The sequence below is a fragment of the Pristiophorus japonicus genome, chromosome 3, assembly GCF_044704955.1.
Source record: "Pristiophorus japonicus isolate sPriJap1 chromosome 3, sPriJap1.hap1, whole genome shotgun sequence".
NCBI classification, from domain to species: Eukaryota; Metazoa; Chordata; class Chondrichthyes; family Pristiophoridae; genus Pristiophorus; species Pristiophorus japonicus.
The window spans coordinates 272302110-272316224 of NC_091979.1; the positions used below are offsets into that span (position 1 = coordinate 272302110).

Genomic DNA, 14115 nt, shown 5'->3' on the forward strand with positions numbered 1-14115 from the left:
CCTTCACATTCAGATCATGTGGGTGCCACTGTTGTGGGATTCCTCAGTGGGGTAGCCATTGCAGCAGTGGGTAGCGTGCATACTCTGTGATGTGGGTAATTGTGTGGTGGTGGGCAGGGCCACAGGACTGTGTGTGCTCCTTGTCCTCCAATTGGGATGAGAGTCTGGTCATTCCAGGGTTTGCCAGGAAAGCTGGAGGGTATTGGCCTCTCGCTCCTGGTGCTGGCCCTCGTGGCCAGGGGGTGTAGGGCTGGTCAGGGGCAGATTGCCAGTGGTGGTGGCTGTGCTGCCCATTGATCACTGTCCCTGTAGTGGGTCTGCTCCCACTGGGTGTGTGTGTGTCCTTACTGGGGCATCACACTAGTTCCAAAGGTCCAAGCTACATGGTCTGGTAGCCAGCTGGACCTGGGGGTCTCCCACGGGAGGATTCCTCCAGCATTTGCATGGTCCCTGTAGAACCCAGTGTCCTTTAACAGTGTTCTACCTGTATACATGACACCATGGCTCTGGTCATACATAGTCGCGTCTACATTCTTGACTGCCTTTACATTGTTAATAACAGCATTTGCATCACTTTTTGGTATCATGGTCTCACCAGACATGGTTACATTAGGCATTTCAAACTCTCTGTCATAATCATCACACATAACAAGCTGGTTCTTAAACTTACTTACACAAGCATTCATTTCATTTTTCACATTAGTTATGCCAGCTAATTCATGGTTACATTATCATACTTGCACCCTTTTAGTGCATTTTTACCTTTAAAGTCCCTGTCATCTTTAAGTTGAAACTGTCCCTTTAAATTTTTTTGGTTACCGGTCTCCTTTAAGGGAGCCTTCCAATCCGATTGGCCGCTTGGTGTCACGTGTCGCTCCTCCAAAGCTGCCCCTCGTGGTCTGGTCGCGGCCATTTTGATTGCAGGTTCTCCTCGTGGTGCAGCCGCCAGTTTCTGGCTCTCCTCCATGTAGGCTGTGGTGGTCTTTTCTTCCTCAGGTCTGGCCATGGATGTCGGGAGCCCACCTTCCTTGATGGTTTTCGCCTCTCGGAGTTCTGCCCCGGCCCGGAAGGAGAAGTTTGGGTTTTCGGTCCTGAAGATTTCGCCGCAGTGTGGTCCTGGAGATTTCACCGCGCAGTCGAGCTGGACAGTGGGATCTCTAGATGTAGCGATGGATCCATGTTCGATGTCGATTGCTGGAGCCCGGAGGCCATTGCGACTACGACTGATTTAGACCGGGTTCATCCAATTCCTTCCCAGCAGCGTGGGACCATCGCTGGCAACAATCCACAGGGGGAGTCTGTTCAACACACCGCCCTGGGAGACCTGGATGTCCACGCTGCCAACGATTTGGATTTTACCTTTGGCATAGGTAAGCTTCTTCGCTTGGACAGCAAACAGTTTTGGTCGAGTGGCAGGATTCATCCAAATTTTTTCAAAGGTTGTTTGGCTCATCACCGACTGGCTCGCCCCTGTGTCGATCTCCATGGAAACTGGGACCCTGTCGATGTCTACTTCCATCGTCCACGGAGAACATTCGGTGGAGCAGGTATCAATTCCATATTCTTCTTCCAGTGATTGAGCAGCTTCATCTTCATCTGTGTCGGAGCCCCTGTGATCAGCCAACTCTTCGGTGACGCGGTGAGTAAAGCTTTTTCTGCACATTCTCTGAAAGTGCCCTTTTTCTTTGCAGCCTTTGCATGTATAATTTCCTCCACAGCGGACTCAGGGTTGCGGGACACAGGGCAGCATTTCTGCCTTTAGAAGTAGCCATGCTGTGCACTGCACTCGTCGGTTTAGAGTCCTGGGTCAGTATTCGCCGGGAGACGTCGGCCGAAACCATGTAAGCCTGGCTCACTTGAATTGCTTTCTGCAGGGTGAATGTGATGTCCACAGAGAGCAATTTGTGTAGGAGGCTCTTGTGGCCGATTCCGATGACAAATATGTCCCTTAGTGCTTCATTAAGGTGGTCTCCAAAATCACACAGTGCAGCTAGTCTTCTTAAATATGCAGCATACTTAGTAATTTCTTGGCCCTCAGGTCGCCGGTAAGCGTAGAACTAGTGTCTGGCTGTGAGGCTGCTTTCTTTGTGTTGTGTATGGAGAAAGAGTCAGACTGAACACTGTGAGCTCAAAGTAAAGTGTGACCTTAGTCTTTTATTGCAGGTCTCCAGAGTGCCTCTCCAACCTGTGAAGCCTCCTTAATACCTGTGCTTCCAAGGGATTATGGGATCCCTTAAGACTCCAGGGGATGAGCCCGCTGGTGGCTGTACGGAGTAAATACAAGTTTACATATATAACAACACTTTCCCCCAAAAGTCAATAGTGCAACTATTTACAATGTGAGCCGATCTGGGGCCCTTCTTGCCCTGTTTGATCATCTCGGTGTGAGAAAGCTGGTGTTATTGAATCATTTGTTGGGCCCTCGATGGGCTGCTGTGCAGCTGGCCTTGCTGGGCTGCCTGGTGTGTTGTGCCCTGCTGAGCTGCTGTGGATGATGGGTTCTGCTTCGTGGTCAACCATGGTGCCGGTTGCCATGTGTATGTTGGGGGATCAAAAAAGGTAGGGTCCAAGGTGGGTTGCTCAGGGTAGTCCGTGAATCTGAGTTTGATTTGGTCCAAGTGTTTCCAGTGAATGAGTCCATTTGAAAGTTTGACCTGAAACACCCTGCTCCCCTCTTTGGCCACAACAGTGCCGGGAAGCCACTTGGCACCTTGTCCATAATTTAATACAAATACAGGATCATTGATTTCAATCTCGCATGCCACATTTACGCTATCATGGTATGCACTTTGTTGTAGCCGTCTGTTCTCTACCTGTTCATGCAGATCAGGGTGAACTAACGAGAGCCTTGTCTTAAGTGCTCTTTTCATGAGTAGCTCAGCAGCTGGGATCCCAATGAGGGAGTGGGGTCTCGTGCGGTAGTTAAGCAGGACTCGGGATAGGCGAGTCTGCAGTGAGCCTTCAGTTACCCTCTTCAAGCCTTGCTTGATAGTTTGCACTGCTCTCTCTTTCTGACGATTGGACGCTGGTTTAAACGGGGCAGATGTGACATGTTTGATCCCGTTACGGGTCATGAATTCTTTGAACTCAGCACTGGTAAAATATGGCCCGTTATCGCTCACCAGGACATCGGGTAGGCCGTGTGTGGCAAACATGGCCCGCGGACTTTCAGTAGTGGCAGCGGATGTGCTAGCCAACATTATCTCACATTCAATCCACTTGGAGTACGCGTCTACAACCACAAGCAACATTTTACCCAAGAACGGGCCTGCATAGTCGACGTGTACACGAGACCATGGTTTGGAGGGTTAAGATCATAAACTTAGCGGCACCTCCCTGGGTACATTGCTTAACTGCGATCATGCATTACATCTGTGAACGCAGTACTCTAAGTCCGCAGCGATACCGGGCCACCACACGTGGGATCTGGCTATCGCTTTCATCATTACGATGCCTGGGTGGGTACTGTGGAGGTCATTGATGAAGGTGTCTCCACCCTTCTTGGGGACCACTACTCGATTGCCCCACAGAAGGCAGTCTGCCTGTATAGACATTTCATCTTTGCGCAACTGGAACGGCTTTATCTCTTCCTGCATTTCCACTGGGACACTGGACCAGCTCCCGTGAAGCACACAGTTTTTGACTAGAGATAATAAGGGGTCCTGGCTTGTCCAGGTTTTGATCTGCCGGGCAGTGATGGGTGATTGCTCACTCCCAAATGCTTCCATAACAGTGGCTAGATCTACGGGCTGCACCATTTCCACCACCGTGGTGGGCAATGGTAGCCTACTGAGAGCATCGGCGCAGTTTTCTGTGCCTGGCCTGTGGCGGATGGCGTAGTTGTATGCGGACAATGTGAGCGCCCATCTCTGGATGTGGGCCGGTGTGTTGATATTTATCCCTTTGCTCTTGGAGAACAGGGATATAAGTTTCCAATTCGAATTTTAGCCCAAACAGGTATTGATGAATTTTCTTTACCCCATAGACACACGCTAGTGCTTCTTTCTCAATTATGCTGTAGGCTATCTCAGCCTTAGACAGACTCGGTGCGTTCTCGATTGCCTCCGTCTTCGCATTGGTGGGCCTGATGCCGTCCGCTGCAATCCTCCTTCCCAGCAACTCCACTTCAGGTGCCAGGAAAACGCACTTCGGGTGTTTTAACCTGAGCCCCACGCGGTTGAGTCGACTAAGAACCTCCTCCAGGTTCTGCAGATGCTCGACTGTATTCCGACCTGTGAACAAGATGTTCTCCTGGAAGACCACGGTGTGCAGGACCGAATTCAGTAAGCTTTCCATGTTTCTCTGAAATATCGCCGCCACCGATCGGATTCCAAACGGGCACCTGTTATAAACGAAAAGACCTTTGTGCGTATTGATGCAGTGAGGGCCTTCGATGATTCCTCCAGTTCCTGCCTCGTGTAGGCTGAAGTCAGATCCAGCTTCGTGAATGTCTTTCCTCCCGCCAGTGTTGCAAAGTGGTTGTCTGCCTTTGGTTGTGGGTATTGGTCCTGCAGGGAGAAACGATTGATAGTTACTTTGTAATCGCCACAGATTCTGACGGTGCAATCTCCCATGAGGACTGGGACGATAGGACTGGCCCACTCGTTGAACTCAATCGGGGAAATGATGCCCTCTCTTTGCAGCCGGTCTAGCTCAATCTCTACCCTTTCTCTCATCATGTACGGTCTTGCCTTGTGATGGATGGGTCGCGCCCCCGGAATTAGGTGGATCTGCACTTTTGCTCCTTGGAATTTCCCGATGCCTGGTTCGAACAGCGAAGGAAATTTGTTTAAGACCTGGGCACACTAAGTGTTGTCAGCGGGCGATCGTGCTCGAACGTCGTCCCAGTTCCAGCGTATCTTTCCCAGCCAGCTCCTGCTGAGCAGTGTGGGACCATCGCCCGGTACCACCCAGAGTGAGGAAGACATCGAAGTGCACAAAATATCTTTTAATATCTCAGAAAACCATCTTAAAAAAATAATTCAAGCCAAATACGATACAACATTTATCCTACCTCCATGAACATGTGCAAGAAGTACATGAATATAAATAATAATTACTCTTGCGGACGCAACAAGGTCATTCCACCGTTTCCGGCACAGCTGGCCTCCCCGGTGGATCTGATCAGCCGTGGACATAACCTCAGCAATTGCCGACCAAATTCTGTGCAATGCAGGTGGTTGGGGCTTTCCACTGCCACCCCTGGACAATTGTCCCCACCGCGCCTCGATCTCCACTACCAGTGCCTCCAGGACATCAATACTAAATTTCTGAGCCCTTTGATGGCCCACCATTCGAAGTTGAAGCTCTAGCCGAGGTTGCTGTGAGGGGTATTGGGGTTGTTGTGAATGTTGGGGTTGCTCCGAATGTTGGGGTTGCTGTGAATGTTGGGGTTGTTCCGAATGTTGGGGTTTCTGTGAATGTTGGGGTTGCTCCGAATGTTGGGGTTCTTCCGAATGTTGGGGTTACTGTGAATGTTGGGATTGTTCCAAATGTTGGGGTTGCTGTGAATGTTGGGGTTACTGTGAATGTTGGGGTTACTCCGAATGTTGGGGTTGCTCCGAATGTTGGGGTTACTGTGAATGTTGGGGTTACCGTGAATGTTGGGGTTGCTCCGAATGTTGGGGTTGCTGTGAATGTTGGGGCTACTCTGAATGTTGGGGTTGCTGTGAATGTTGGGGTTACTGTGAATGTTGGGGTTACTCCGAATGTTGGGGTTAGTCCAATGTTGGGGTTACTGTGAATGTTGTGGTTGCTCCGAATGTTGGGGTTGCTGTGAATGTTGGGGCTACTCTGAATGTTGGGGTTGCTGTGAATGTTGGGGTTGCTCCGAATGTTGGGGTTACTCCGAATGTTAGGTTACTCCGAATTTTGGGGTTACTCCGAATGTTGGGGTTGCTGTGAGTGTTGGGGTTACTCTGAATGTTGGAGTTGCTCCGAATGTTGGGGTTGCTGTGAATGTTGGGGTTACTCTGAATGTTGGAGTTGCTCTGAATGTTGGGGTTGCTGTGAATGTTGGGGTTGCTCCAAATGTTGGGGTTGCTGTGAATGTTGGGGTTACTCCGAATGTTGGGGTTGGTCCGAATGTTGGGGTTGCTGTGAATGTTGGGGTTGCTGTGAGTGTTGGGGTTACTCCAAATGTTGGGTTTACTCCGAATGTTGGGGTTGCTCCGAATGTTGGGGTTGCTGTGAATGTTGGGGTTGCTCCGAATGTTGGGGTTGCTCCGAATGTTGGGGTTACTGTGAATGTTGGGGTTGCTGTGAATGTTGGGGTTGCTCCGAATGTTGGGGTTGCTCCGAATGTTGGGGTTGCTGTGAATGTTGGGGTTGCTGTGAATGTTGGGGTTGCTCCGAATGTTGGTGTTACTCCGAATGTTGGGGTTACTGTGAATGTTGGAGTTGCTCCTAATGTTAGGGTTGCTGTGAATGTTGGGCTTACTGTGAATGTTGGGGTTGCTCCGAATGTTGGGGTTACTGTGAATGTTGGGGTTGCTCCAAATATTGGGGTTGCTGTGAATGTTGGGGTTACTGTGAATGTTGGGGTTACGCCGAATGTTGGGGTTACTGTGAATGTTGGGGTTGCTCCGAATGTTGGGGTTGCTGTGAATGTTGGGGTTACTGTGAATGTTGGGGTTACTCCGAATGTTGGGGTTACTCTAAATGTTGAAGTTACTGTGAATGTTGTGGTTGCTCCGAATGTTGGGGTTGCTGTGAACGTTGGGTTTGCTCCGAATGTTGGGGTTGCTGTGAATGTTGGGGTTACTCTGAATGTTGGGTTTGCTCCGAATGTTGGCATTGCTCCGAATGTTGGGGTTACTCCGAATGTTGTCGTTACTCCGAATGTTGGGGTTGCTGTGAGTGTTGGGGTTGCTCCGAATATTGGGGTTGCTGTGAATGTTGGGGTTACTGTGAATGTTGGGGTTACTCCGAATGTTGGGGTTGCTGTAAGTGTTGGGGTTACTCCGAATGTTGGGTTTGCTCCGAATGTTGGGGTTGCTCCGAATGTTGGGGTTGCTGTGAATGTTGGGGTTACTCCAAATGTTGGGGTTGCTGTGAATGTTGGGGTTGCTCCGAATGTTGGGGTCGCTGTGAGTGTTGGGGTTGCTCCGAATGTTGGGGTTGCTCCGAATGTTGGGGTTGCTGTGAATATTGGGGTTGCTCCGAATGTTGGGGTTACTCCGAATGTTGGGGTTGCTCCGAATGTTGGGGTTGCTGTGAATGTTGCGGTTACTCCGAATGTTGGGGTTGCTCCGAATGTTGGGGTTGCTGTGAATGTTGGGGTCACTTCGAATGTTGGGGTTGCTGTGAATGTTGGGGTCACAGTGAATGTTGGGGTTACTCCGAATGTTGGGGTTGCTCCGAATGTTGGGGTTGCTGTGAATGTTGGGGTTGCTCCGAATGTTGGGGTTACTGTGAATGTTGGGGTTGCTCCAAATATTGGGGTTGCTGTGAATGTTGGGGTTACTGTGAATGTTGGGGTTACGCCGAATGTTGGGGTTACTGTGAATGTTGGGGTTGCTCCAAATGTTGGAGTTACTGTGAATGTTGTGGTTGCTCCGAATGTTGGGGTTGCTGTGAACATTGGGTTTGCTCCGAATGTTGGGGTTGCTGTGAATGTTGGGGTTACTCTGAATGTTGGCATTGCTCCGAATGTTGGCATTGCTCCGAATGTTGGGGTTACTCCGAATGTTGTGGTTACTCCGAATGTTGGGGTTACTCTAAATGTTGGAGTTACATTGAATGTTGTGGTTGCTCCGAATGTTGGGGTTGCTGTGAATGTTGGGGTTACTCTGAATGTTGGGTTTGCTCCAAATGTTGGCATTGCTCCGAATGTTGGGGTTACTCCGAATGTTGTGGTTACTCCGAATGTTGGGGTTGCTGTGAATGTTGGGGTTGCTCCGAATGTTGGGGTTGCTGTGAATGTTGGGGTTACTGTGAATGTTGGGGTTACTCCGAATGTTGGGGTTACTCTAAATGTTGAAGTTACTGTGAATGTTGTGGTTGCTCCGAATGTTGGGGTTGCTGTGAACGTTGGGTTTGCTCCGAATGTTGGGGTTGCTGTGAATGTTGGGGTTACTCTGAATGTTCGGTTTGCTCCGAATGTTGGCATTGCTCCGAATGTTGGGGTTACTCCGAATGTTGTGGTTACTCCGAATGTTGGGGTTGCTGTGAGTGTTGGGGTTGCTCCGAATATTGGGGTTGCTGTGAATGTTGGGGTTACTGTGAATGTTGGGATTACTCCGAATGTTGGGGTTGCTGTGAGTGTTGGGGTTACTCCGAATGTTGGGTTTGCTCCGAATGTTGGGGTTGCTCCGAATGTTGGGGTTGCTGTGAATGTTGGGGTTACTCCAAATGTTGGGGTTGCTGTGAATGTTGGGGTTGCTCCGAATGTTGGGGTCGCTGTGTGTGTTGGGGTTGCTCCGAATGTTGGGGTTGCTCCGAATGTTGGGGTTGCTGTGAATATTGGGGTTGCTCCGAATGTTGGGGTTACTCCGAATGTTGGGGTTGCTCCAAATGTTGGGGTTGCTGTGAATGTTGCGGTTACTCCGAATGTTGGGGTTGCTCCGAATGTTGGGGTTGCTGTGAATGTTGGGGTCACTTCGAATGTTGGGGTTGCTGTGAATGTTGGGGTCACAGTGAATGTTGGGGTTACTCCGAATGTTGGGGTTGCTCCGAATGTTGGGGTTGCTGTGAATGTTGGGGTTGCTCCGAATGTTGGGGTTACTGTGAATGTTGGGGTTGCTCCAAATATTGGGGTTGCTGTGAATGTTGGGGTTACTGTGAATGTTGGGGTTACGCCGAATGTTGGGGTTACTGTGAATGTTGGGGTTGCTCCAAATGTTGGAGTTACTGTGAATGTTGTGGTTGCTCCGAATGTTGGGGTTGCTGTGAACGTTGGGTTTGCTCCGAATGTTGGGGTTGCTGTGAATGTTGGGGTTACTCTGAACGTTGGCATTGCTCCGAATGTTGGCATTGCTCCGAATGTTGGGGTTACTCCGAATGTTGTGGTTACTCCGAATGTTGGGGTTACTCTAAATGTTGGAGTTACATTGAATGTTGTGGTTGCTCCGAATGTTGGGGTTGCTGTGAACGTTGGGTTTGCTCCGAATGTTGTGGTTACTCCGAATGTTGGGGTTGCTGTGAGTGTTGGGGTTGCTCCGAATATTGGGGTTGCTGTGAATGTTGGGGTTACTGTGAATGTTGGGGTTGCTCCGAATGTTGGGGTTGCTGTGAGTGTTGGGGTTACTCCGAATGTTGGGTTTGCTCCGAATGTTGGGGTTGCTCCGAATGTTGGGGTTGCTGTGAATGTTGGGGTTACTCCAAATGTTGGGGTTGCTGTGAATGTTGGGGTTACTCCGAATGTTGGGGTCGCTGTGAGTGTTGGGGTTGCTCCGAATGTTGGGGTTGCTGTGAATGTTGGGGTTGCTCCGAATGTTGGGGTTGCTGTGAATATTGGGGTTGCTCCGAATGTTGGGGTTACTCCGAATGTTGGGGTTGCTCCGAATGTTGGGGTTGCTGTGAATGTTGCGGTTACTCCGAATGTTGGGGTTGCTCCGAATGTTGGGGTTGCTGTGAATGTTGGGGTCACTCCGAATGTTGGGGTTGCTGTGAATGTTGGGGTCACAGTGAATGTTGGGGTTACTCCGAATGTTGGGGTTGCTCCTAATGTTGGGGTTGCTGTGAATGTTGGGGTTGCTCCGAATGTTGGGGTTACTGTGAATGTTGGGGTTGCTCCAAATATTGGGGTTGCTGTGAATGCTGGGGTTACTATGAATGTTGGGGTTACGCCGAATGTTGGGGTTACTGTGAATGTTGGGGTTACTCCAAATGTTGGAGTTACTGTGAATGTTGTGGTTGCTCCGAATGTTGGGGTTGCTGTGAACGTTGGGTTTGCTCCGAATGTTGGGGTTGCTGTGAATGTTGGGGTTACTCTGAATGTTGGCATTGCTCCGAATGTTGGCATTGCTCCGAATGTTGGGGTTACTCCGAATCTTGTGGTTACTCCGAATGTTGGGGTTGCTGTAAGTGTTGGGATTGCTCCGAATATTGGGGTTGCTGTGAATGTTGGGGTTACTGTGAATGTTGGGGTTACTCTGAATGTTGGGGTTGCTGTGAGTGTTGGGGTTATTCCGAATGTTGGGTTTGCTCCGAATGTTGGGGTTGCTCCGAATGTTGGGGTTGCTGTGAATGTTGGGGTTACTCCAAATGTTGGGGTTGCTGTGAATGTTGGGGTTGCTCCGAATGTTGGGGTCGCTGTGAGTGTTGGGGTTGCTCTGAATGTTGGGGTTGCTCCGAATGTTGGGGTTGCTGTGAATGTTGGGGTTGCTCCGAATGTTGGGGTCGCTGTGAATATTGGGGTTGCTCCGAATGTTGGGGTTACTCCGAATGTTGGGGTTGCTCCGAATGTTGGGGTTGCTGTGAATGTTGCGGTTACTCCGAATGTTGGGGTCACTCCGAATGTTGGGGTTGCTGTGAATGTTGGGGTCACTGTGAATGTTGGGGTTACTCCGAATGTTGGGGTTGCTCCGAATGTTGGGGTTGCTGTGAATGTTGGGCTTTCTCCGAATGTTGGGATTACTGTGAATGTTGGGGTTACTCCGAATGTTGGGGTTGCTCCTAATGTTGGAGTTGCTATGAATGTTGGGGTTGCTCTGAATGTTGGGGTTGCTGTGAATGTTGGGGTTGCTCCGAATGTTGGGGTTACTGTGAATGTTGGGGTTACTCCGGGTGTTGGGATTGCTGTGAATGTTGGGGTTGCTGTGAATGTTGGGGTTGCTGTGAGTGTTGGGGCTACTCCAAATGTTGGGTTTACTCCGAATGTTGGGGTTGCTCCGAATGTTGGGGTTGCTGTGAATGTTGGGGTTGCTCCGAATGTTGGGGTTGCTCCGAATGTTGGGGTTACTGTGAATGTTGGGGTTGCTGTGAATGTTGGGGTTGCTCCGAATGTTGGGGTTGCTCCGAATGTTGGGGTTGCTGCGATTGTTGGGGTTTCTGTGAATGTTGGGGTTACTCCGAATGTTGGGGTTGCTGCGATTGTTGGGGTTTCTGTGAATGTTGGGGTTGCTGTGAATGTTGGGCTGCTCCGAATGTTGGGGTTGCTCCGAATGTTGGGGTTGCTGTTAATGTTGGGGTTGTTCCGAATGTTGGGGTTGCTGTGAATGTTGCGGTTGCTCTGAATGTTGGGGTTACTGTGAATGTTGGGGTTGCTCCGAATGTTGGGGTTGCTGTGAATGTTGGGGTTGCTCCGAATGTTGGGGTTGCTGTGAATGTTGGGGTTGCTGTGAATGTTGGGGTTGCTCCGAATGTTGGGGTTGCTGTGAATATTGGGGTTGCTCTGAATGTTGGGGTTGCTGCAATTGTTGGGGGTGCTGTGAATGTTGGGGTTGCTCTGAATGTTGGGGTTGCTGTGAATATTGGGGTTGCTCCGAATGTTGGGGTTGCTGCGATTGTTGGGGTTGCTGTGAATGCTGGGGTTGCTCTGAATGTTGGGGTTGCTGCCATTGTTGGGGTTGCTGTGAATGTTGGGGTTGCTGTGAATGTTGGGGTTGTTCCGAATGTTGGGGTTGCTGTGAATGTTGGGGTTGCTCCGAATGTTGGGGTTGCTCTGAATGTTGGGGTTACTCCGAATGTTGGGGTTGCTCCGAATGTTGGGGTTGCTGTGAATGTTGGGGTTGCTGTGAATGTTGGGGTTGCTCCGAATGTTGGGGTTGCTGTGAATATAGGTTTGCTCCGAATGTTGGGGTTACTCCGAATATTGGGGTTGCTCCGAATATTGGGGTTGCTCTGAATGTTGGGGTTGCTGTGAATGTTGCGGTTACTCCGAATGTTGGGGTTGCTCCGAATGTTGGGGTTGCTGTGAATGTTGCGGTTACTCCGAATGTTGGGGTTGCTGTGAATTTTGGGGTCACTGTGAATGTTGGGGTTACTCTGAATGTTGGGGTTGCTGTGAGTGTTGCGGTTGCTCTGAATGTTGGGGTTACTCCGAATGTTGGAGTTGCTCCGAATGTTGGGGCTGCTGTGAATGTTGGGGTTGCTCCGAATGTTGGGGTTGCTGTGAATATAGGTTTGCTCCGAATGTTGGGGTTACTCCGAATATTGGGGTTGCTCCGAATATTGGGGTTGCTCTGAATGTTGGGGTTGCTGTGAATGTTGCGGTTACTCCGAATGTTGGGGTTGCTCCGAATGTTGGGGTTGCTGTGAATGTTGCGGTTACTCCGAATGTTGGGGTTGCTGTGAATTTTGGGGTCACTGTGAATGTTGGGGTTACTCTGAATGTTGGGGTTGCTGTGAGTGTTGCGGTTGCTCTGAATGTTGGGGTTACTCCGAATGTTGGAGTTGCTCCGAATGTTGGGGCTGCTGTGAATGTTGGGGTTGCTCCGAATGTTGGGGTTGCTGTGAATGTTGGGGTTGCTCCGAATGTTGGGGTTGCTCCGAATGTTGGGGTTGCTGTGAATGTTGGGGTTGCTCCGAATGTTGGTCCAATTGCTGCATATTGAATTTGATATTTGATTTTAATATTCCTTTGTCTCACTCAAGAAAATGGCCTTATCTCTCTCTCTCTCTCAATCCCCCACTCTCTCTGCGCCCCCTGACCCTGTCACCTGATCAGAATCAGCAAGACAGAACTTATCTGAGAAAAGGACTGTAAGACTGAGGGAAGAGAAATAAAAAATGGGATACTCTTGTTAAATAAAAGTTAGTGAGACAAGAGAGAAATAGAGGCATGACAGAGATGTCGCGGGCAAGTATAAAGACAGTGAGAGTGAAAAATTATTTAAACAGAAAACAGAAAACAGAAAGCATCCCTCAAGCAATCAAGGAAACCCAAACAGAGAAACAGTGAAAAAAAACCTGACAGGTTGGCAGCACAGAGACACACAGAGAGCACGCGGGAATTTTGCGCAATGGTGTGGTCTACTGCTCAACGGCTGGAGCTCGCAGTGACTCTCTCTCTCTCTGTGTGAGTCAGACACGGATTCTCCGTCTCAGGAGCCATCGAACACTCCATGCTGCATTTTATTTTTTTGCAGGCTGGCCGAAGGGATGCTACTCGGAAGGGACCGAGTCAGCAAGGGTGCAGTGGAGCAACGCACCTGGCGGCTGGGCTTTGTAAGCACCTGGTGTAGGCGGTGGGGAGGAGATTGGGGGAACTTGGGGGAGTGCACATCAAGCAACGGCCTTGGAGGGAGCACCGGAGGTGGCGGAGAGTGGAGGAGCGGCTGGCCCAAGGTAACACCATGTCGGAGAGAGGAGGAGCGGGCGGGTACTGATGACGCATGTGCAAAAATACCACCCATGTTACTTTCAGTGTTTCACGTTGGAAAATAAGAATGAAATACAGTTAGCCCTACCACCGGTTTTATTTGATGAAAATGGCGTCTTTTGAGTGAGAGTGGTATTTCGGTGGTAAAAAAAACCCTCGATTTTTAAATAGCACCGAAATACCACCGGAAAACCAGAGGTAGGGTTAAATGATAAAATTCCAGCCCATGGGGCTTTATGAAACATTTACAGTTCTGTAAAACAGATTTTTTTCAGCAGTATCCTCAGAGGATCCCTACCAACACTGAACACAAAACACTTTTATTCCATGAACATTCAAGTCATCTATAATGCAAGTATTCAATCAACTAATTTCCAAGGATCTTCCATTGAAACATTCTGGTTAAATTGGCATTGGCCTTGCAGGATGATTGGGTTGGTGTTGGGCTAGCTTTTATAATACTTTACAGAATATTAAATGGGGGAGGTGGTAGGAAGGAATATAGCTGGCTTTTTAATCAATGTATATCTCTCTCTTTTCTATTGAACTGGAAATAAAAGTCAGGCGGGTTCGATCCGATCAAGTGGGCAACCCGCTCCACCAATTTACTGCTCAAGTGGTGAATGTAAAAATTACCCACATCTTCCTGTCTCGGACAATTCACTTTGCTGTACTATTTTTCTCCCTGCCTTCAAAAACGTCTTAAAATCCTTCTCTTGACTCTGTCTTGAACTTCTCTTATCCCCTTCTTTGTTCCAGCTTAGAGTTCACCTTTTCCACCTTGTTAAGCACTTCAAGAGGTTTTGTTTTAAGGTGAGGAGTGTTACATAATGGTAAGTTGTTGACAGTAA

At 49.4% G+C, this 14115-nt stretch overlaps 1 protein-coding gene across 1 annotated transcript in view; it reads right to left on the reverse strand.

Moving 5' to 3' along the window:
• Positions 1-1228: 1228 nt before the first annotated feature.
• The window catches only part of LOC139255799 (sporozoite surface protein 2-like), a 45926-nt gene continuing 33039 nt past the window's right edge, over positions 1229-14115 (reverse strand). The window contains exons 2-5 of the mRNA XM_070873999.1: positions 11982-12486; positions 11012-11479; positions 9644-10274; positions 1229-1383 (exon numbers count right to left, since the gene is read on the reverse strand). Coding sequence (XP_070730100.1) covers positions 1229-1383; positions 9644-10274; positions 11012-11479; positions 11982-12486 — 1759 coding nt within the window. The remainder of the gene's footprint in view (positions 1384-9643; positions 10275-11011; positions 11480-11981; positions 12487-14115) is intronic.